Raw genomic sequence first — 25328 nt, forward strand, 5'->3', positions numbered from 1 at the left:
GTTTGGGAAAATAAATATTATATAACCAAATTGTACATGTAATTTAAAACATTTAGATTTTATCTTGGCCGTATTTCAAACTCTGCCAAAAGAGAGTGCATTTCATTGACTTGCTGTTTCACGGATAGGGTTAAAGCGAATTCAGTTTGCAGAATGTATTGCTTGGTACCTGATGTCTTAACTAGATTGGTACCTGATGTCTTAACAAGATTGGTACCTGATGTCTTAACTAGATTGGTACAAACTTTTCAGGCTGCCTGGGAGGTATCGAGGAATAAGACAGGCGTTAATCTACATGGACATTGCAACAACGTGCTGCAATGGCTGTAGTGTCGCCATATGTATGCGATACCTATGTTGTCGCGACGTTTTGGATAAACGTTGTAGCAACGTAAAAAATGGATGTTGTGACAACGTCTTGATTTGGTTGTATTTTGGTTTACGCACAACGTTGTAGCAACCAATCTGGGAGTCTACAGATTTACGTTGTGACAACGTTACATCACAACGTTGTAGCAACGTAAAAAATGGATGTTGTGACAACGTCTTGATTTGGTTGTATTTTGGTTTACGCACAACGTTGTAGCAACCAATCTGGGAGTCTACAGATTTACGTTGTGACAACGTTACATCACAACGTTGTAGCAACGAAAAGTCAACGTTGTCACAACGTTGTCACAACGTAGAATTGTTTGCTGGGCTGCCCCCAGATCAGACAGTGTCAGTCAAACCTCTTCCGGGAGAGACCATTATGTTGTTGGAAAGTATGGAAGCATTTTCCATGAATGTTTTAGAGATGTGGACATGGTGTGGAAAGGACTCTACTTTATATTAGTTTGAGAACATATGTGCAAAGGAAAGATGACCTTAGAGTTCAGAATGGAGTAGTGTTGTGGGGTAACTGTGTGATCATATCGTTACAAGGTCAATTGAGAGTCATAGATGGGCTTCATGAAGCTCATCCAGGAATTTCAGAGATGAAATCTATAGCTAGAGGGCTATTGTGTGGGCCCAAAATGGACACAGCTCTAGAAAAGAAAGTGAAGATCTGTAATGTGTATCAGCAGAGCAGACCTGTTCCAGCTGAGGCAAGACTACATCCTTGGGACTGGCGGGAAAAGCCATGGAGCTGGTTACATCTGGACTTTGCAGGGCCATTCAAGGGTAGATTGTCTGCATCAGGATGGATGCGCATTCCAAATGGATGGATGTTTTACAACTAAATGTGTCTACAATTACAGCAACATTGGCTTGTTTGAGAAGTTTGTTCATGATACATCGTCTGCCAGAAACTGTTGTTACAGATAATGGAGCGTGCTTCACCTGGGATGAATTCAAGGAATGTATGGACAAGAACAGCATGCATAGCACCTTATCATCCTGCTACAAATGGTCTCTCTGGATGTGCAATACAGACTTTCAAAGCAGGGATTGCATGAATCTCTGAAGGTACAACAGACACACGCATTTCCAGGTTCTTATTCAGATACAGGAACAAACACAGGGCACAGCAGGGAAATCACTTGCCGAGCTTTCGGTCAACGACCCCAATCTCACCTGGATAATTTGCATCCAGATCTCAGTAGAAGAGTACATGAGTAACAAACAGAAACAGGTATAAAATCACAATCAACATGCTTTGGACAGAGACATTCAAGTGGCTGAAAATGTGTACGTTCTAAATTTAGGATGTGGTTCAAGTTTGTCTTGACAACGAACGTGTGGTATGTAGACAGATCACATCCGGAACAAATCTGATGTCAGTGAAGATCGTCCATAACCACCCATAATTGTTCCTGCATCACTTAGACTGAAGACATCTGGGTCACCTGAAGGAATGAACAATACATTACCACAAATATCACAGCCAGTAGTGATCGACCAGCCTGTGGAACCAAACAGTTGTCTCCAAGGACAGAGAAGCAGTTGTTGCAGTAATCGAACTACGTCGTTCCGATCAACTCCGAAAGATACCGAATAGACTTGATTTATAATCCCTAGACTATTCTGCACTTTAAGTTGAACATTATTCCACAAGGATAGATGATTTTATGTTAATGTTCTTATCACTTCAAGTTCTTAAAAGTTAAAAGTTCCAAGTAACATCCAACTAAGAGGGAGGTGTATTGTAACCTCATATGTAAACTATCATTGTATATTAATCATGTTAATGGTCCATGGAATCGCAATAAAACCTCAGCAATGCATTCCATGCTTTACCCCCTGCTATAACTGAGTTAGTGCTATATTGAAGAATGCAATAGAAGGGCTGTGTATTGACCTGTATTTTGTATTGCAATATGTTGCCATACTTTAACCTGTATTGCAATACGTATTGCAATATATTGCCAATTTACATTTTCATGAGTTAATCAGAGTTATACCCTGTATAAATGTCAGATTCTGTCAGTAAGTGTCCTTCACTATTTTTCCTTTTCAGTGAATGAATGTATGATAAAGAGATTAAAAAATGAAAACAAATTAAAGGGAGCTTGATAGTCACGATGTGTACGCAATTCAATTCTTTATTTCAGTATAAAGGCCATAGGCCCACGTACAAATACTCATTGAAAAATACAGTATGAGGCAGATGACAGAGGGTATAAGTGACAGTATTTCGGATTGCAAGTGCTTCCAGTATAAACTTAACACAATTAGTTACAATACTAGTGCGGTTACAAGATAATAGTGTATTATATTTAAATAAAGTAGGATTGGAAGAGTAATAAATAGGTAAATACTTATTTCTTAAATATCTGTAACATGGGCAGACAAGCATAAAATGAAACTCATCTTCAATTTCCTGTAAATTACGAAATCTGCACTGCCTATAACAGTACTCTATACCGCATCTTCTACCTACATTTACCATCAATGGCAACTCGCCAATTCTTAACAAACAAAACATACGTCTATAATGACGGCTTGTGATTTCACAGAGATACTTTTCAACTGTTAGCAATGACTTATATTCCTTATACATTGATAATTTACGTATTTCACAAACTTTACAATACCAGTCCTGTTGGTTACAGTCTTTTAACCTTTGAATAAATGCATTAATAAAGAGGGTCTCATTACCAACTTCCTGCGAAATCCACACGTGGCCAAATCCATAACTGAATAATAATCTTTTGACACAAGTTACCCATGTAGTGCGATTAACTTCATCTAAAGATTTCAGCATTAAATAACATTGCTTTGGGTATCTATAACTGGGTAAAGATAACAATTTCAACCAATATTTAATACATCTCTTATGATAATCAATAAATAATCCATATCTACCACATTCGCCAAGGGCAGCAACATTTGTAACATGACTTCCAATTCCAATAGTAAATTTACAGAATTTAATCTGAATTTTTTCAATTGCTGCAATTTGGGAATAGCCCCATATTTCTCAAGTGTATAATAATACAGGCTTAATTTGAATGTCAAATATTTTAAAAAGTATATGTACGGGTATGTTCTTCAAACAATGCTGTAATTTCTAAACAACGAACAGAGCCTTATTTGCCTTCTGACCAAGAGAGTTGATGCCAGTCGTCCAACACAGCCGATTTGAAAATAACAAACCTAGATAATTATAATAGGTAGATACATTGACATTAACCTCTCCAAACCTCCATTTCTCAGTACTCCTAAGTTTTCCACCATTTCGGAAAACTAAGATTTCAGTCTTACTATGGTTAACTACAGACCAACTACAGTATCATCAATTATGCACAAATCATCGGCATATAATAACAACCAAATGTCTAGAGATTCTTGACTCACAAATATTCCCCTCTCGCCGGAGGACTGCAACATTGATTCTAATTCAACAATAAGCAAAGAGAACAATATAGGGCTAAGGGTGCAGCCTTGGCGTACACCACTTAGCGTTTCAAAGTAGCAAGTTGCTGTGCTATTTGATAACTTTACAGCCGATTTCACTTTTAAATACATATCTTTAATGACATAAAATAACTTTCCATGTATACCCTTATTTAACATGACATACCACAACAATTTTCTATTTACACAATCAAAGGCTTTTCTAAAATCAACAAATAAACAGTAAAATCTGCCATTAGCTTTAGATAAGTATTTCTGTATTAGACTTTGCAACACAAATATATTATCAATGGTGCTGTATCCAGCCCTAAAACCTGCCTGAGACTCTGGTATCTTATCGTAAATGTCACAAAACATAGTAAGCCGTTTATTAAGAATAAAAGTAAATATTTTACCCAATACATCACTAAGTGTAATACCCCTATAATTGTTAACATCAAATTTGCTGCCTTTCTTATGAAGGGGAGTAAGTAAACCTTGAGCCCAATCCTCAGGAAAATTACCACTCTGCAAAATAGCGTTATATAATATAACTAGATAAGGAAGAAGATTACCCTTGCAACACTTTATCATTTCTGGTAGAACTCCATCGGGACCAGCCGCCTTACCATCTTTCAAATGATTAATAGCATGTAAAATTTCTGGTTCAGTGATTTCACAATTCAAAATATCATTTAATTCTTCATCATTGCAGACAAAACAGTTAGATTCCTCGTGTTCATAAACAAAACTCTCAGCGGAAGCAAGATTATCATGATCAAAATCATAATCAGTTATATTCAAAATATTTTTAAAGTAGGAGACCCATTCTGATGGAGCTATAAACTGAGTTGCATTACTGTTTTTTGATACAAGTCCCTTCACTTGGTTCCAGAAGATCTTAGGGCTACAAGTATGAGACATTAAATCCTCAAGTAATCGCTCTTCATAAATCAATTTCTTTTGTCTACACATATTTCGATACGCATTTCTTAACTGTCTAAACTGTTGTAAATAGTTCAGATCACCAGTTATTCTAAACATATTAAGAATACGATATTTCTCATGTTTCAACTCTTTACATTCGCTATCATGCCATCTTGCTACTGAAAATGTACATATGTTTGAGCTTGTAATTACCTTCATATCACTGACAGAAGCACAAGTAATGATCAATGATGTCTATTTTGTAACAGCACAATCAACACCGTTAGAAATATCACCCATGAAATCATCAAAACTATATGATGATAGCGAGTCCCGAAGTAACTCAGAAAACGTTTCAGCCTTACCAGCACACCATCGGTATCTACAAATAGATTCTGCATTATCAGCATTCATGTTACTGATAACATTCTCTGTATCTGTAACAGGAAACTTAAACACAATGGGAAAATGATCTGACTCACATCTTGTGGCTACACTGAAATCATAATAAGTACTAAATAATTCAGATGAACATAAACAATAATCAACCATGCTGGCACCCCCACCAGCAAAGCATGTAAAATCCCCGCGGGGATCTGATATTGTTCTCCCATTCATCATATGTATATCAAGAGAACAGCATAAATCTATTAAATCACAACCATAGGAGTTTACATGATCATCTGTCCACTTTCTAGATATGCTAAAACTGTCAGTTTTATAATTCAAATCTTCCAGTGAAGGAATGTATTTGCTGCCATCCTGTAAAATATAATCCTTTAAGTTGCCTGTTCTAGCATTCATATCACCCATAATCACAAATACAAAGTCTTCAATATCAGCATCTGTGATGCACGAGAGCAAACAGTTTTCTAAATAATCAATCCCTTTCTGCAGTCTTGGATCGCTCCGGGAGGATGAATATACAGGGTGAATATACACACACCCATATAAAATATCGTATGTGTAACCAAAAAGTTTCTTATCCAAAAGCACGAAAATACAATCAGTAAAGTCAGACCAGATCTTCTTGATGTATTGACTTGCAAAATGGCAACACCGCCTCTGTTATTAAAGTCCCGTTGGTTAATATAAACAGTATGGTTTGTAAATATAGAAGAAATGTCATCTTTATTTACATTGTTCCATATTTCAACAAATCCAATGACATCAAACTTCAGACAATACTGTGTAAAGTCAGAGTCAGCTAGTTTCTGTTTCAAACCATGAACATTCCATGTTACTATTTCAAACCAAGTACTCGCATCAATCTCTGGCGGCAACTGGTGGACCGGGCCATCTTCCTAGCTTATGCCGGGCGAGCTGATGACATCATCAGACGCACTCACTGCACGTGAAAGTCCTGGCTTGTGACCTGATTTGACAGTTGTGACACAGTCTAAACCCAGGTCATAGGAATAAATATTATCCTCAGTATACAGCTTATCAAACCGCAAAAATGCCTTCAAACCTGATTCACGCGCCTGAAACATCTTCGGGAGAAGTTTCTTTCTCTTCTGTCGCACCAATGGGGAGAAGTCCTCAGTAATAAACATACCAGTGTCCTTCAAAGCTTTAGATGCCCTCAGAAAAGCGTGTTTGTTCTTGTCGTCTGCTAGCTTAACAATAATAGCCTTCCCCTTCATAATGCGATGTGCCCTTTGAATGTTCACATCATCTAATAACTGCAGGTCGTTCCTGAGGACATCTTTAACAATCAGTTCACAATCAGTCCATGACTCTGTTTCATTACCTCTCGGTACACCGTGAAATATCAGATTGTTACGCCTGCTCATATTCTCAAGGTAATCAAGTTTGTCATCCATTGCTTTCATCTGATCTTTCAAACGAAAATTTTCCTCTTCTAGGGCTTGACATCGGTTATTAGTCTCAGAAATCTGCTCTAAAACCACCTTCAGTGTACTCTCAACAGTCTGAAGTTTCAGATTCATATCATCATTAGAACGCTGAATTTTGTCTATCTTACATGACACTTCTCTCAGTTCATCCAACACAGTTTGTAAAGTTTTTTCACTTGCCTTTGAGGTTAATGTAAGTTGCTTCTCTCCACCTTTACCTCCAGCAGTAGATCTAGTTTGTACGCCATCATTAGAATCCGGACCTGGGTTGGGTTCGACACCTCCCATCAGTAACAGCATGAGAATGAGGTTCAGCACAATCAAGCGGGTATGTATACCAACCAGCGCGTAAAAACGAGGGATGTGTCCACGTCTGTCCTTATTTGCTTTTCTCGTCAATATCTTGATGATGACTGAAGCAAATCCTCCTACAGCCACCCGATATTGTTCCAGACACATTCCCATCGTTGTATTTCAATAGTTTATATATCACTGACCTCAAATTCTCTTTGAAATACACTTTCACTTCAAACACATGAGTGAGTCGACTACCCAGTCCGCCATCTTGCCCAATCATCAATGTGTACACGTTAATTGATAGAAAGATCGTCAGAGGCAAGTTGTATCAGAAAGATACTATTTTCTATCTCCATATTGATAAGGAACACATCAATATACTTATTTATTTCTGCCCCAATATATTGCTACATTTACAAACGTATCGCAATACGTATTGCTGAAGATTTGCACCACAATATACTGGTATACCGGTAATACAACACACCCTTATGCAATAGCATACAAACACTGTATGTGGAACTACAAGATATGTTTGTCTTATTTCACATGTTACATAACATTCCATTCCCTGGTTACCACAGTTACGTTATCTCCAGCTGGGTCTTCACTAGTTATATCTGTATATTTGAGCGTAAATGACCACAGGAACAAAACTCCTGTTATATCGATTCAAACAGAATAAATATTCAGGGGGACCACATTTACGCTCAAATATACTCTTCGAAGTAAAGATAACTCACACATGTGACTCAAACAAGTAAAATGTCTTTCTGCATCCACTCATGGTAGCCATTTCGTAAGGATAAGATTTGTCAAGAGATTATCAGTGGTTGGAAATGCAGGAGATCGATGTCCTGCGATATGGACTATTTAAGTAAGCTTATTGGGGTGGCTATGCCGAGTTGACAGCAATGCCACAGAACATGATCTCACAGCGATGATATATTAAGGTGAGCTAAACGATACATCAAGGTGAGCTAAACAATGTTTTTAGTTGAAAATATAAAAAAAATTCTGATGAAATGGAGACAAAAATAAAAATGAAAAATAATAATTGTCATTTAATTAAAAAATAATTAACACTGCCGACCTGAAAGAATTTTGTATCAGAATAAAAGAATATATTTCTGGAATATTGCACTGCAGTTACAAGAAGAATTTGCCATCAGAGCTTGCTTGTGCATTGATTTACCAGACGATGCTGTGTTGACAGAAAGGGGTAGTAAATCCAGACACATCCAGGTACCTGGCCTTTGTCATGTCAGAGGTGTTTTATTGTTTTATTTCTTTCCCCTTTTAAAATGAGTTTCTTATTGGAGAACCGTAAATAAGAAAAAAGAGAAAAGGCCTAAGTTGAACATAGTACACTGTTGCCTTGATATATACATCTTCCCAAGGCAAGTGAGTTAACTGACTATAAAAGTCCAGTTTCCACCCTTGCCGAACTAGGCTGGGATTATGGAGTAAGGTTTTGGCTGGACTAACGATTCTATGCATAGTCCAATCAAATTCGCGAACCGCAAATCGAAATCTGGTTCATAAACTGTCATACAGAGTTCGGTCGATTGCAAAATTTGCAAAGCATGTGCATCGCAAACTCGTCAACAGATATTTTCCAAATCTTTTCATGTTTTTAATCACTGTGATCACATGATTTGATGTACTTCGCAAAGTAAGAACCGTTTATCACAAAATAGACCTTGATGGTCGATCAGATCGTCTTGACTGGGCACCGCCATATTGTTTGAAGTAAATGCATGTGATACGAGAGGTGGAATCTGATTGGTCCATATGGGAGAGGCATAGAATGGACATAACTCGTAATAACCACTGGTGGCGCTACGATCAAGCCCAGGAATTCCAGCCTAGTTCGGAAAGGGTGGAAACTGGACTTTTAAAGTCAGTTAACTCTCTTGCCTCGGGAAGATGTGATATGTACTACTCAAAACAATTTAAAGAACACCCCCAATTAGAAGGCTATGTGTTCCAATATCACCAGCCGTGACAGATTAACTATAGTCATAGAAAAAAATGTGTGTGTTCTTTAACTTCTTCTGAGTATTATATATTCAACAGATTGATTAAAGTCTAGACTTACATTTTTTCTCTTCTGACAAGACATTATGGCCTAGTGTTTTCTGTACCTGAAAGATAAAAATATATATTACAATAATAATCATATTGTCATTACTATAGCAATTTTTTTATAGAGTAGATGACAACAAAACAATCATAATTATATTATCAATGAATTTACATGACAAAGAGGCTATAGTTCCCAGTAAATGCAAACAATAACATGCATCAAATTTCAATTAAGGATGGATGGCTGTGTTATGAGCAACAATAAGTTAACAGATTCACACAACAACAGCATTTTGCATGTTTTGTGAGTAGTGTTATCAGAGTAACATTATTTTTTACAAATACCAGAGGTGACTAACTTCATGACAGCACAGTGGGGATTCTGTATCTCATTCTTGTCATAAGAGTAGACTAAAATTGGATCTAGTGGTGTCTTGGGCTGGTCAAGTGTAATATTTTGAATATGTTCTGATTAGAATTATGGAACAAACAATATTTACACCAGTAATTTTTTTATATATCAACTTCCATATCTGTGTAGCAACAAGTCAGTATCAAATTCGTTAAAGGGAGCAGGACAGAGAGGCGGTTACTGCAGCTAATGGTAAAACATGCTTTTTCGCTTTGCATTTTGTACCCTTTACTTGCTGTTTTCAGAGTTGATGCTGCTTACTGAAATGGACTGACTTAATATTCATATGACTATTTATTTCTGCAGTGAACAGATTGTTCAAATTGGAGGAATGTTATTATGACTGGACACCTATCACTGAACAATCTCATTAAAATCAGACCTTCTCGCTACCGCTGAACACAGATCTGAGGACATCCCATTAGGGTTCACGTCAGAACGACCTTTCATCCGACCAATCAGAGCATCGCTTACCAGATCATGAAAGTGACTTCAGAATGTGATTTCTAATCATGCAGCCTCGAAAACTTTAAAACGGGGTATTCCGAACGATAGTTATGGGCTTAACGACTGAATCTATACAATCTAGACCATATATTAGCCATTCGAGAATGTTCTTTTGTTCAGGTTTCAAATTTGTAAGCGAGAATTTGTCAAAATATGTTTCGAAGCGTAGTCGCCAATTTGAAATTAGTGCCGTAAAGCACGAGAAAGCTGCCTTCTGATTGGCTGATATCAATTTCTTGTCAGTAGTTCCATTGGTCGGTCAGAGTTCGGTTCGCGAAAGGTCGGTCTGATGTGACCCGTAATGGGATGTCCTCAAATCTTTGTTTAGTGGCAGCAAGAACTAAGATCTGATTTTAATGAGATTGATCACTGAATGATGTATGGCATGAACACAATTCACAAACCTGCTGTTGATGGTAATCTGTCTGTTTGAAGTCTTCTTGATCTGATTTCTGCTGAAGAGGAGCATCTTGACTTGCCTCCCCTTGGTTTAGTGCAGCCTCTGAACTGGTCCCAGAGCCACCCATGCCAGAGGCTTCAAGGGAAATGGTCATTGAAGACATGTTTTCAATTATATCTGTCATGTCTGCACTGACATTCTTTTCGCTCTGTGGTTCCGGGTCAGTCTGGACATGTTTGGTAGGTTCCTTGAATGGCTCTTGGCACTTTAAAGAATCTGGACCTATTATGCCTTGGGTATTTGGAGGATTACCAAATTTTTCTAGATCTTGAGTGCCAGAAATGTGAGGCTGATTGATCAAATCAGCTGGAGCTGAGCCACTCTGCTGGTGGATGACTGGAGTGAAGACTTTCTGATGGTGTCCTGTCCTGACCTGTCCTGAAACTTGATATTCTTGAAATCCTGGTGGTGGGGCAGTTCCTTCAGAAGATACTTGCAAATCATTTCTCTGTTGTGGATATGCACCTGTATGCATCTGGTGTGGATTTGTGTGCATGTGTGAAGCTTGACTATGAAATCCTGGAGGGGGAGGACATGTTAAGGCAGGATAGCCCATGTGTTGGGGATAATGGTGCTGGGAAACTGAATATACACCAGGGCAAGGATTAACCCCAGGACTAAAGGTTTCATATCCCTGATACCCACAGGGACCATGGTGTTGGTTCGGTAGCTGACAAGAATAGTATGCCGGCGGTACCTGATAATATGGTCCAACTGGTTGCACAGGATAAGGATACTGTTCAGCTGATGGTGCCTGACCATAATTTTGTCCAACTGGTTGCACAGAAAGAGGATATGACCAATTGGGTTGTGCCTGAATGGCAGGTTGTGCACCTGGTGGCCCCAGATGAGGCTGAGGCCCATTATACTGATCCATTACTGTTGTGATGTCCCGCTAACACAAAAACCTCACTGCTACCTCTGAAATGTACAATGAAATAAAATACCAGATGAATGCAAGCTGCTAAATATTACTTTGTTTGGGGGTGGGGGGGTGGGTTGATTCTTAACAAGTTTTCATGGTAACTTATGCTGATGAATATTTACCTACTGGACTAGACAGTGTTTCAAATCCAACATATAAGACTACCTTCTCATTTTATTTAGCTCAGAGAAGTTACAGCTATTTTGTATAAAGCACGCACTACCCAACATTTTGATACAGGTTTCTGTGATATAACTGAAATACTGTTCAAAGCGACTCAACCAGACATAGAGCAACATAACATTTCAAGAAGATATTCTTCAATGAGTAAAAGCGACAAAACCCTTTCCATATTCATAAGAAATCTCTGCTTACAGCAGAGTCAAGTGAATGATTCCGACTATATATGAGCATGTGTTTATGAAGCCCCATCAAATACTGATGATACAAGGTGTTCGTGAAAAGATGAGTGTTTCCTGCCCCACGGTTAGCACCCATCACAAATGCATTCAAGGGCAAGTCAATTGTTCAAATGATAAGATACAAGAATGTATGGTACAAGTTAAAATAGGGAATTGCACTGGACATCATTTTTGTCACTGAAGCATCAAATTTGGAAATGTCATCCACATGTCTCAAATAAAACATTTTTAAGCTTTACTGAGGCCTTGAATGTTGTAACGTTGATAAAACAACTTTGGAGAAAGAGTCAAAGGATGCTTTTTGAAATCTTCAGAGAAAGGGAATGCTAGATTGTACCAGAAAAGTTGTGAAATGTAGACTCCAAAGGCTGGAGCTGCTGGAATGTTGCTCGAAATAAAGGGAAAGTTGACAATTGGAAAGTTGAAGTCATCCCTCTTGTCATACAGTCTTGTGGAGAGTGTTTTGTCACACTGAATCTTTATGCATAGATCTAAATATGAAACAGAGGAGGTGGTATCACAAGTCTCCTTTATTTCTAATTCAGGTGGGAAAATCAATAAACAGGAATTGGCTATTTGTTGGTAAATGTATGATATCAGATCATCGATATACCTGAAACCTAAGTAAATTTCTTGGCCAAATTGCCTTGTTTTGACTTTGCCAGTCCGAGCAGAAATTCTGATTCATACGCATAAAGAAACAAATCAGCAAGAAGGGGAGCACAATTGGTGCCATACTTTAGCCCAATCGAACATATCTGGATGAAGCGGAGCACCATGTTGACAGGAGTCACCCTGTTACACATGATCTTGGGATGCTGCAAACAGCTCTGAGCCAGGGCCTACATTTTTTAAAAGATTGTAGTCCTAAAATTAAAATGATCGTAAAGTTATCGTAAGAAGCCTATTTTCAAAACTATCGTAACCCTAAGATATCATAAGATTGTCAGAAATCTAAGATAGCCCTATACCTGTTGCAAGTTTACTTTATCTTCTTCCAAGATGGCAGCATACTCTGCCATGAATATTTTTCAAACAAATAATCTGCTTTACGTTCAAACATTGACATTTCATTTGTTAAACATGTGATTCAAATTGACACTTCGAAAAAACGAAGAATGCATCATAGATTTCATGTCAGAAATGTTCTAAATCGTGACACTGACAGTGATCCACATAACTATGGAGTCGATAGCTTACAATATATTTCTATCCAAGTCCATGCTGAAGAGACCCGTGAAGATTCCGGGGTAGAAGAGGTCTTCAGCAACCCATGCTTGCCGTATAAGGCGACTATGCTTGTCGTAAAAGGTGACTTATGTTATCGGGTGGTCAGGCTCGCTGACTTGGTTGATGCATGTCATCGATCCCAATTGCGTGGATCGATGCTCATGATATTAATCACTGGATTGTCTGGTCAAGACTTGATTATTTACAGACCACCATCATATAGCTGGAATATTGCTGAGTGCGGCATTAAACAACAAACCAACCAACCAATCAACCATGCTGAAGAAGTGTGAAACGACATACCTTTTCGACAATTTCGACATTTAGAATAATGTTCCTTACTTTCGTCCTTGACTTTGTATGCGATGTGTTTACATAAAGTTTTGCGCGCTTGCAAGAAGATCATTTGAAGGGAAAATAGTGAAGTATCTTTTTTGCACATTATTTCAATTCAAATAGCTATATTGTGGTAACACTACACTTATTGCTAATAACATTTATTGGGTTTGAAAAATGCCTTTGCATGGCACATGAATGCTATTTGTGTTTGGGTAGTCATCTTTTATCAAAAGAACAAAACATCTACATGTAGGACATATATAGTATTGTACGGAATGTCACTCAAATGGGTGGATGTATATTGTGAGTGAAACTAATGTAAATTGTAGGTAAACTGATGTAAATTGTTGGTGAAACTGATGTAAATTGCAGGTGAAAGTGATGTAAATTGCAGGTGAAAGTGAAGTAAATTGCAGGTGACAAAGATGTAACTTGCATTATCACCTTATCTCTTCCTGCTCATAGCTGAGAGATGCATGATCAGAATTAACAACAATAAACAAGAGGCCCATAGGGCCTGTATCACTCACCTGGATATTTACGCGATCATGACAAAATATATATTTGCATTGTACATGAATATAATACTTCTAAAACCCCTTCCCCCCAACCTACAAATGATTTCATCATATTGCTAAACAAAATATTTTCAAGTTTATGACAAATGATAAAATAGAAAAGATAAAAAGACAGGATATAGGAAAACAAAGATAAGATGTCTGAGATACCCATCAGCAAACTGTGTATTTTTTAATCTTTTCAAAATGTTTCAAATCAAATTAAGATAAATATTTTTTTAAATAAAAACCATGTAGAAGTATTCTTTGAGTGCTGATTAATATAAAATTAAGCAAACCAAGCCAAAAATAGATATACAAAACATTGTTTTCTCGCTAATCACCAGAACAACTCTAAAATGTACATCTCAACAATCTATGCTTTTCTACCAGTGGGGATGCCAGGTAAGAATATAGGTACCAGCAACCTATCCTTTTCTACCAGTGGGGATTCCAGGTAAGAATATAGGTCCCCAGCAATCTATGCTTTTCTACCAGTGGAGATTCCAGGTAAGAATATAGGTCCCCACCAATCTATGCTTTTCTACCAGTGGAGATTCCAGGTAAGAATATAGGTCCCCAGCAATTTATGCTTTTCTACCAGTGGAGATTCCAGGTAAGAATATAGGTCCCAAGCAATGCATGCTTTTCTAGCAGAGGGGATTCCAGGTAAGACTATAGGTCCCCAGCAATCTATGCTTTTCTACCAGTGGAGATTCCAGGTAAGAATATAGGTCCCCAGCAATCTATGCTTTTTCTACCAGTGGAGATTCCAGGTAAGAATATAGGTCCCCACCAATCTGTGCTTTTCTACCAGAGGAGATTCCAGGTAAGAATATAGGTCCCCAGCAATCTATGCTTTTCTACCAGTGGAGATTCCAGGTAAGAATATAGGTCCCCACCAATCTGTGCTTTTCTACCAGTGGAGATTCCAGGTAAGAATATAGGTCCCCAGCAATTTATGCTTTTCTACCAGTGGAGATTCCAGGTAAGAATATAGGTCCCCAGCAATTTATGCTTTTCTAGGAGTGGGGATTCCAGGTAAGAATATAGGTCCCAAGCAATGCATGCTTTTCTAGCAGAGGGGATTCCAGGTAAGACTATAGGTCCCCAGCAATCTATGCTTTTCTACCAGTGGAGATTCCAGGTAAGAATATAGGTCCCCAGCAATTTATGCTTTTCTAGGAGTGGGGATTCCAGGTAAGAATATAGGTCCCAAGCAATGCATGCTTTTCTAGCAGAGGGGATTCCAGGTAAGACTATAGGTCCCCAGCAATCTATGCTTTTCTACCAGTGGAGATTCCAGGTAAGAATATAGGTCCCCAGCAATTTATGCTTTTCTAGGAGTGGGGATTCCAGGTAAGAATATAGGTCCCAAGCAATGCATGCTTTTCTAGCAGAGGGGATTTCAGGTAAGACTATAGGTCCCCAGCAATCTATGCTTTTCTACCAGTGGAGATTCCAGGTAAGAATATAGGTCCCCAGCAATCTGTGCTTTTCTACCAGTGGGGATTCCAGGTAAGAATATAGGTCCCCAGCAATCTATCCTTTTCTACCAGTGGAGATTCCAGGTAAGAATATAGGTCCCCAGCAATCTGTGCTTTTCTACCAGTGGAGATTCCAGGTAAGAATATAGGTCCCCACCAATCTATCCTTTTCTACCAGTGGAGATTCCAGGTAAGAATATAGGTCCCCACCAATCTGTGCTTTTCTAGCAGAGGGGATTCCAGGTAAGACTATAGGTCCCCAGCAATCTATGCTTTTCTACCAGTGGAGATTCCAGGTAAGAATATAGGTCCCCAGCAATTTATGCTTTTCTAGGAGTGGGGATTCCAGGTAAGACTATAGGTCCCCAGCAATCTATGCTTTTCTACCAGTGGAGATTCCAGGTAAGAATATAGGTCCCCAGCAATCTGTGCTTTTCTACCAGTGGGGATTCCAGGTAAGAATATAGGTCCCCAGCAATCTATGCTTTTCTACCAGTGGAGATTCCAGGTAAGAATATAGGTCCCCAGCAATCTGTGCTTTTCTACCAGTGGAGATTCCAGGTAAGAATATAGGTCCCCAGCAATCTGTGCTTTTCTACCAGTGGAGATTCCAGGTAAGAATATAGGTCCCCAGCAATCTGTGCTTTTCTACCAGTGGGGATTCCAGGTAAGAATATAGGTCCCCAGCAATCTATGCTTTTCTACCAGTGGAGATTCCAGGTAAGAATATAGGTCCCCACCAATCTGTGCTTTTCTACCAGTGGAGATTCCAGGTAAGAATATAGGTCCCCACCAATCTGTGCTTTTCTACCAGTGGAGATTCCAGGTAAGACTATAGGTCCCCAGCAATCTATGCTTTTCTACCAGTGGAGATTCCAGGTAAGAATATAGGTCCCCACCAATCTGTGCTTTTCTACCAGTGGAGATTCCAGGTAAGAATATAGGTCCCCAGCAATTTATGCTTTTCTACCAGTGGAGATTCCAGGTAAGAATATAGGTCCCCAGCAATTTATGCTTTTCTAGGAGTGGGGATTCCAGGTAAGAATATAGGTCCCAAGCAATGCATGCTTTTCTAGCAGAGGGGATTCCAGGTAAGACTATAGGTCCCCAGCAATCTATGCTTTTCTACCAGTGGAGATTCCAGGTAAGAATATAGGTCCCCAGCAATTTATGCTTTTCTAGGAGTGGGGATTCCAGGTAAGAATATAGGTCCCAAGCAATGCATGCTTTTCTAGCAGAGGGGATTCCAGGTAAGACTATAGGTCCCCAGCAATCTATGCTTTTCTACCAGTGGAGATTCCAGGTAAGAATATAGGTCCCCAGCAATTTATGCTTTTCTAGGAGTGGGGATTCCAGGTAAGAATATAGGTCCCAAGCAATGCATGCTTTTCTAGCAGAGGGGATTCCAGGTAAGACTATAGGTCCCCAGCAATCTATGCTTTTCTACCAGTGGAGATTCCAGGTAAGAATATAGGTCCCCAGCAATCTGTGCTTTTCTACCAGTGGGGATTCCAGGTAAGAATATAGGTCCCCAGCAATCTATCCTTTTCTACCAGTGGAGATTCCAGGTAAGAATATAGGTCCCCAGCAATCTGTGCTTTTCTACCAGTGGAGATTCCAGGTAAGAATATAGGTCCCCACCAATCTATCCTTTTCTACCAGTGGAGATTCCAGGTAAGAATATAGGTCCCCACCAATCTGTGCTTTTCTAGCAGAGGGGATTCCAGGTAAGACTATAGGTCCCCAGCAATCTATGCTTTTCTACCAGTGGAGATTCCAGGTAAGAATATAGGTCCCCAGCAATTTATGCTTTTCTAGGAGTGGGGATTCCAGGTAAGACTATAGGTCCCCAGCAATCTATGCTTTTCTACCAGTGGAGATTCCAGGTAAGAATATAGGTCCCCAGCAATCTGTGCTTTTCTACCAGTGGGGATTCCAGGTAAGAATATAGGTCCCCAGCAATCTATCCTTTTCTACCAGTGGAGATTCCAGGTAAGAATATAGGTCCCCAGCAATCTGTGCTTTTCTACCAGTGGAGATTCCAGGTAAGAATATAGGTCCCCAGCAATCTGTGCTTTTCTACCAGTGGAGATTCCAGGTAAGAATATAGGTCCCCAGCAATCTATCCTTTTCTACCAGTGGAGATTCCAGGTAAGAATATAGGTCCCCACCAATCTGTGCTTTTCTAGCAGAGGGGATTCCAGGTAAGACTATAGGTCCCCAGCAATCTATGCTTTTCTACCAGTGGAGATTCCAGGTAAGAATATAGGTCCCCAGCAATTTATGCTTTTCTAGGAGTGGGGATTCCAGGTAAGAATATAGGTCCCAAGCAATGCATGCTTTTCTAGCAGAGGGGATTCCAGGTAAGACTATAGGTCCCCAGCAATCTATGCTTTTCTACCAGTGGAGATTCCAGGTAAGAATATAGGTCCCCAGCAATCTGTGCTTTTCTACCAGTGGAGATTCCAGGTAAGAATATAGGTCCCCAGCAATCTATGCTTTTCTACCAGTGGAGATTCCAGGTAAGAATATAGGTCCCCAGCAATCTGTGCTTTTCTACCAGTGGAGATTCCAGGTAAGAATATAGGTCCCAAGCAACCTATGCTTTTCTAGGAGTGGGGATTCCAGGTAAGAATATAGGTCCCAAGCAATGCATGCTTTTCTAGCAGAGGGGATTCCAGGTAAGAATATAGGTCCCCAGCAATCTATGCTTTTCTACCAGTGGGGATTCCAGGTAAGAATATAGGTCCCAAGCAATCTATGCTTTTCTACCAGTGGAGATTCCAGGTAAGAATAGTAGGCCCCAGCAATCTATGCTTTTCTACCAGTGGAGATTCCAGGTAAGAATATAGGTCCCCAGCAATCTATGCTTTTTTACCAGTGGAGATTCCAGGTAAGAATATAGGTCCCCAGCAATTTATGCTTTTCTAGGAATGGGGATTCCAGGTAAGAATATAGGTCCCAAGCAATCTATCCTTTTCTACCAGTGGAGATTCCAGGTAAGAATATAGGTCCCCAGCAATTTATGCTTTTCTACCAGTGGAGATTCCAGGTAAGAATATAGGTCCCCGGCAATTTATGCTTTTCTAGGAGTGGGGATTCCAGGTAAGAATATAGGTCCAAAGCAATGCATGCTTTTCTAGCAGAGGGGATTCCAGGTAAGACTATAGGTCCCCAGCAATCTATGCTTTTCTACCAGTGGAGATTCCAGGTAAGAATATAGGTCCCCACCAATCTATGCTTTTCTACCAGTGGAGATTCCAGGTAAGAATATAGGTCCCCACCAATCTATGCTTTTCTACCAGTGGAGATTCCAGGTAAGAATATAGGTCCCCAGCAATTTATGCTTTTCTACCAGTGGAGATTCCAGGTAAGAATATAGGTCCCAAGCAATGCATGCTTTTCTAGCAGAGGGGATTCCAGGTAAGACTATAGGTCCCCAGCAATCTATGCTTTTCTACCAGTGGAGATTCCAGGTAAGAATATAGGTCCCCAGCAATCTATGCTTTTTCTACCAGTGGAGATTCCAGGTAAGAATATAGGTCCCCACCAATCTGTGCTTTTCTACCAGTGGAGATTCCAGGTAAGAATATAGGTCCCCAGCAATCTATGCTTTTCTACCAGTGGAGATTCCAGGTAAGAATATAGGTCCCCACCAATCTGTGCTTTTCTACCAGTGGAGATTCCAGGTAAGAATATAGGTCCCCAGCAATTTATGCTTTTCTACCAGTGGAGATTCCAGGTAAGAATATAGGTCCCCAGCAATTTATGCTTTTCTAGGAGTGGGGATTCCAGGTAAGAATATAGGTCCCAAGCAATGCATGCTTTTCTAGCAGAGGGGATTCCAGGTAAGAATATAGGTCCCCAGCAATCTATGCTTTTCTACCAGTGGAGATTCCAGGTAAGAATATAGGTCCCCAGCAATTTATGCTTTTCTAGGAGTGGGGATTCCAGGTAAGAATATAGGTCCCAAGCAATGCATGCTTTTCTAGCAGAGGGGATTCCAGGTAAGACTATAGGTCCCCAGCAATCTATGCTTTTCTACCAGTGGAGATTCCAGGTAAGAATATAGGTCCCCAGCAATTTATGCTTTTCTAGGAGTGGGGATTCCAGGTAAGAATATAGGTCCCAAGCAATGCATGCTTTTCTAGCAGAGGGGATTCCAGGTAAGACTATAGGTCCCCAGCAATCTATGCTTTTCTACCAGTGGAGATTCCAGGTAAGAATATAGGTCCCCAGCAATCTGTGCTTTTCTACCAGTGGGGATTCCAGGTAAGAATATAGGTCCCCAGCAATCTATCCTTTTCTACCAGTGGAGATTCCAGGTAAGAATATAGGTCCCCAGCAATCTGTGCTTTTCTACCAGTGGAGATTCCAGGTAAGAATATAGGTCCCCACCAATCTATCCTTTTCTACCAGTGGAGATTCCAGGTAAGAATATAGGTCCCCACCAATCTGTGCTTTTCTAGCAGAGGGGATTCCAGGTAAGACTATAGGTCCCCAGCAATCTATGCTTTTCTACCAGTGGAGATTCCAGGTAAGAATATAGGTCCCCAGCAATTTATGCTTTTCTACCAGTGGAGATTCCAGGTAAGAATATAGGTCCCCGGCAATTTATGCTTTTCTAGGAGTGGGGATTCCAGGTAAGAATATAGGTCCCAAGCAATGCATGCTTTTCTAGCAGAGGGGATTCCAGGTAAGACTATAGGTCCCCAGCAATCTATGCTTTTCTACCAGTGGAGATTCCAGGTAAGAATATAGGTCCCCAGCAATTTATGCTTTTCTAGGAGTGGGGATTCCAGGTAAGAATATAGGTCCCAAGCAATGCATGCTTTTCTAGCAGAGGGGATTCCAGGTAAGACTATAGGTCCCCAGCAATCTATGCTTTTCTACCAGTGGAGATTCCAGGTAAGAATATAGGTCCCCAGCAATCTGTGCTTTTCTACCAGTGGGGATTCCAGGTAAGAATATAGGTCCCCAGCAATCTATCCTTTTCTACCAGTGGAGATTCCAGGTAAGAATATAGGTCCCCAGCAATCTGTGCTTTTCTACCAGTGGAGATTCCAGGTAAGAATATAGGTCCCCACCAATCTATCCTTTTCTACCAGTGGAGATTCCAGGTAAGAATATAGGTCCCCACCAATCTGTGCTTTTCTAGCAGAGGGGATTCCAGGTAAGACTATAGGTCCCCAGCAATTTATGCTTTTCTACCAGTGGAGATTCCAGGTAAGAATATAGGTCCCCAGCAATTTATGCTTTTCTAGGAGTGGGGATTCCAGGTAAGAATATAGGTCCCAAGCAATGCATGCTTTTCTAGCAGAGGGGATTCCAGGTAAGACTATAGGTCCCCAGCAATCTATGCTTTTCTACCAGTGGAGATTCCAGGTAAGAATATAGGTCCCCAGCAATCTGTGCTTTTCTACCAGTGGGGATTCCAGGTAAGAATATAGGTCCCCAGCAATCTATCCTTTTCTACCAGTGGAGATTCCAGGTAAGAATATAGGTCCCCAGCAATCTGTGCTTTTCTACCAGTGGAGATTCCAGGTAAGAATATAGGTCCCCAGCAATCTGTGCTTTTCTACCAGTGGAGATTCCAGGTAAGAATATAGGTCCCCAGCAATCTATCCTTTTCTACCAGTGGAGATTCCAGGTAAGAATATAGGTCCCCACCAATCTGTGCTTTTCTAGCAGAGGGGATTCCAGGTAAGACTATAGGTCCCCAGCAATCTATGCTTTTCTACCAGTGGAGATTCCAGGTAAGAATATAGGTCCCCAGCAATTTATGCTTTTCTAGGAGTGGGGATTCCAGGTAAGAATATAGGTCCCAAGCAATGCATGCTTTTCTAGCAGAGGGGATTCCAGGTAAGACTATAGGTCCCCAGCAATCTATGCTTTTCTACCAGTGGAGATTCCAGGTAAGAATATAGGTCCCCAGCAATCTGTGCTTTTCTACCAGTGGAGATTCCAGGTAAGAATATAGGTCCCCAGCAATCTATGCTTTTCTACCAGTGGAGATTCCAGGTAAGAATATAGGTCCCCAGCAATCTGTGCTTTTCTACCAGTGGAGATTCCAGGTAAGAATATAGGTCCCAAGCAACCTATGCTTTTCTAGGAGTGGGGATTCCAGGTAAGAATATAGGTCCCAAGCAATGCATGCTTTTCTAGCAGAGGGGATTCCAGGTAAGAATATAGGTCCCCAGCAATCTATGCTTTTCTACCAGTGGGGATTCCAGGTAAGAATATAGGTCCCAAGCAATCTATGCTTTTCTACCAGTGGAGATTCCAGGTAAGAATAGTAGGCCCCAGCAATTTATGCTTTTTCTACCAGTGGAGATTCCAGGTAAGAATATAGGTCCCCACCAATCTGTGCTTTTCTACCAGTGGAGATTCCAGGTAAGAATATAGGTCCCCAGCAATCTATGCTTTTCTACCAGTGGAGATTCCAGGTAAGAATATAGGTCCCCACCAATCTGTGCTTTTCTACCAGTGGAGATTCCAGGTAAGAATATAGGTCCCCAGCAATTTATGCTTTTCTACCAGTGGAGATTCCAGGTAAGAATATAGGTCCCCAGCAATTTATGCTTTTCTAGGAGTGGGGATTCCAGGTAAGAATATAGGTCCCAAGCAATGCATGCTTTTCTAGCAGAGGGGATTCCAGGTAAGACTATAGGTCCCCAGCAATCTATGCTTTTCTACCAGTGGAGATTCCAGGTAAGAATATAGGTCCCCAGCAATTTATGCTTTTCTAGGAGTGGGGATTCCAGGTAAGAATATAGGTCCCAAGCAATGCATGCTTTTCTAGCAGAGGGGATTCCAGGTAAGACTATAGGTCCCCAGCAATCTATGCTTTTCTACCAGTGGAGATTCCAGGTAAGAATATAGGTCCCCAGCAATTTATGCTTTTCTAGGAGTGGGGATTCCAGGTAAGAATATAGGTCCCAAGCAATGCATGCTTTTCTAGCAGAGGGGATTCCAGGTAAGACTATAGGTCCCCAGCAATCTATGCTTTTCTACCAGTGGAGATTCCAGGTAAGAATATAGGTCCCCAGCAATCTGTGCTTTTCTACCAGTGGGGATTCCAGGTAAGAATATAGGTCCCCAGCAATCTATCCTTTTCTACCAGTGGAGATTCCAGGTAAGAATATAGGTCCCCAGCAATCTGTGCTTTTCTACCAGTGGAGATTCCAGGTAAGAATATAGGTCCCCAGCAATCTATGCTTTTCTACCAGTGGAGATTCCAGGTAAGAATATAGGTCCCCAGCAATTTATGCTTTTCTAGGAGTGGGGATTCCAGGTAAGAATATAGGTCCCAAGCAATGCATGCTTTTCTAGCAGAGGGGATTCCAGGTAAGACTATAGGTCCCCAGCAATCTATGCTTTTCTACCAGTGGAGATTCCAGGTAAGAATATAGGTCCCCAGCAATCTGTGCTTTTCTACCAGTGGGGATTCCAGGTAAGAATATAGGTCCCCAGCAATCTATCCTTTTCTACCAGTGGAGATTCCAGGTAAGAATATAGGTCCCCAGCAATCTGTGCTTTTCTACCAGTGGAGATTCCAGGTAAGAATATAGGTCCCCACCAATCTATCCTTTTCTACCAGTGGAGATTCCAGGTAAGAATATAGGTCCCCACCAATCTATGCTTTTTTACCAGTGGAGATTCCAGGTAAGAATATAGGTCCCCAGCAATTTATGCTTTTCTAGGAATGGGGATTCCAGGTAAGAATATAGGTCCCAAGCAATCTATCCTTTTCTACCAGTGGAGATTCCAGGTAAGAATATAGGTCCCCAGCAATTTATGCTTTTCTACCAGTGGAGATTCCAGGTAAGAATATAGGTCCCCGGCAATTTATGCTTTTCTAGGAGTGGGGATTCCAGGTAAGAATATAGGTCCCAAGCAATGCATGCTTTTCTAGCAGAGGGGATTCCAGGTAAGACTATAGGTCCCCAGCAATCTATGCTTTTCTACCAGTGGAGATTCCAGGTAAGAATATAGGTCCCCAGCAATCTATGCTTTTCTACCAGTGGAGATTCCAGGTAAGAATATAGGTCCCCACCAATCTATGCTTTTCTACCAGTGGAGATTCCAGGTAAGAATATAGGTCCCCAGCAATTTATGCTTTTCTACCAGTGGAGATTCCAGGTAAGAATATAGGTCCCAAGCAATGCATGCTTTTCTAGCAGAGGGGATTCCAGGTAAGACTATAGGTCCCCAGCAATCTATGCTTTTCTACCAGTGGAGATTCCAGGTAAGAATATAGGTCCCCAGCAATCTATGCTTTTTCTACCAGTGGAGATTCCAGGTAAGAATATAGGTCCCCAGCAATCTATCCTTTTCTACCAGTGGAGATTCCAGGTAAGAATATAGGTCCCCAGCAATCTATGCTTTTCTACCAGTGGAGATTCCAGGTAAGAATATAGGTCCCCACCAATCTGTGCTTTTCTACCAGTGGAGATTCCAGGTAAGAATATAGGTCCCCAGCAAGTTATGCTTTTCTACCAGTGGAGATTCCAGGTAAGAATATAGGTCCCCAGCAATTTATGCTTTTCTAGGAGTGGGGATTCCAGGTAAGAATATAGGTCCCAAGCAATGCATGCTTTTCTAGCAGAGGGGATTCCAGGTAAGACTATAGGTCCCCAGCAATCTATGCTTTTCTACCAGTGGAGATTCCAGGTAAGAATATAGGTCCCCAGCAATTTATGCTTTTCTAGGAGTGGGGATTCCAGGTAAGAATATAGGTCCCAAGCAATGCATGCTTTTCTAGCAGAGGGGATTCCAGGTAAGACTATAGGTCCCCAGCAATCTATGCTTTTCTACCAGTGGAGATTCCAGGTAAGAATATAGGTCCCCAGCAATTTATGCTTTTCTAGGAGTGGGGATTCCAGGTAAGAATATAGGTCCCAAGCAATGCATGCTTTTCTAGCAGAGGGGATTCCAGGTAAGACTATAGGTCCCCAGCAATCTATGCTTTTCTACCAGTGGAGATTCCAGGTAAGAATATAGGTCCCCAGCAATCTGTGCTTTTCTACCAGTGGGGATTCCAGGTAAGAATATAGGTCCCCAGCAATCTATCCTTTTCTACCAGTGGAGATTCCAGGTAAGAATATAGGTCCCCAGCAATCTGTGCTTTTCTACCAGTGGAGATTCCAGGTAAGAATATAGGTCCCCACCAATCTATCCTTTTCTACCAGTGGAGATTCCAGGTAAGAATATAGGTCCCCACCAATCTGTGCTTTTCTAGCAGAGGGGATTCCAGGTAAGACTATAGGTCCCCAGCAATCTATGCTTTTCTACCAGTGGAGATTCCAGGTAAGAATATAGGTCCCCAGCAATTTATGCTTTTCTACCAGTGGAGATTCCAGGTAAGAATATAGGTCCCCGGCAATTTATGCTTTTCTAGGAGTGGGGATTCCAGGTAAGAATATAGGTCCCAAGCAATGCATGCTTTTCTAGCAGAGGGGATTCCAGGTAAGACTATAGGTCCCCAGCAATCTATGCTTTTCTACCAGTGGAGATTCCAGGTAAGAATATAGGTCCCCAGCAATTTATGCTTTTCTAGGAGTGGGGATTCCAGGTAAGAATATAGGTCCCAAGCAATGCATGCTTTTCTAGCAGAGGGGATTCCAGGTAAGACTATAGGTCCCCAGCAATCTATGCTTTTCTACCAGTGGAGATTCCAGGTAAGAATATAGGTCCCCAGCAATCTGTGCTTTTCTACCAGTGGGGATTCCAGGTAAGAATATAGGTCCCCAGCAATCTATCCTTTTCTACCAGTGGAGATTCCAGGTAAGAATATAGGTCCCCAGCAATCTGTGCTTTTCTACCAGTGGAGATTCCAGGTAAGAATATAGGTCCCCACCAATCTATCCTTTTCTACCAGTGGAGATTCCAGGTAAGAATATAGGTCCCCACCAATCTGTGCTTTTCTAGCAGAGGGGATTCCAGGTAAGACTATAGGTCCCCAGCAATCTATGCTTTTCTACCAGTGGAGATTCCAGG

At 40.6% G+C, this 25328-nt stretch overlaps 1 protein-coding gene across 1 annotated transcript in view; it reads right to left on the reverse strand.

Moving 5' to 3' along the window:
• LOC124126402 overlaps positions 1–25328 on the reverse strand; it is a 96830-nt gene that overhangs the window by 61643 nt on the left and 9859 nt on the right. The window contains exons 2-3 of the mRNA XM_046489834.2: positions 10314–11290; positions 9004–9049 (exon numbers count right to left, since the gene is read on the reverse strand). Coding sequence (XP_046345790.2) covers positions 9004–9049; positions 10314–11246 — 979 coding nt within the window. The 5' untranslated portion in view covers positions 11247–11290. The remainder of the gene's footprint in view (positions 1–9003; positions 9050–10313; positions 11291–25328) is intronic.

This window comes from Haliotis rufescens, unplaced genomic scaffold (assembly GCF_023055435.1).
Source record: "Haliotis rufescens isolate VD_foot unplaced genomic scaffold, xgHalRufe1.0.p SCAF_12, whole genome shotgun sequence".
NCBI lineage: Eukaryota > Metazoa > Mollusca > Gastropoda > Lepetellida > Haliotidae > Haliotis > Haliotis rufescens.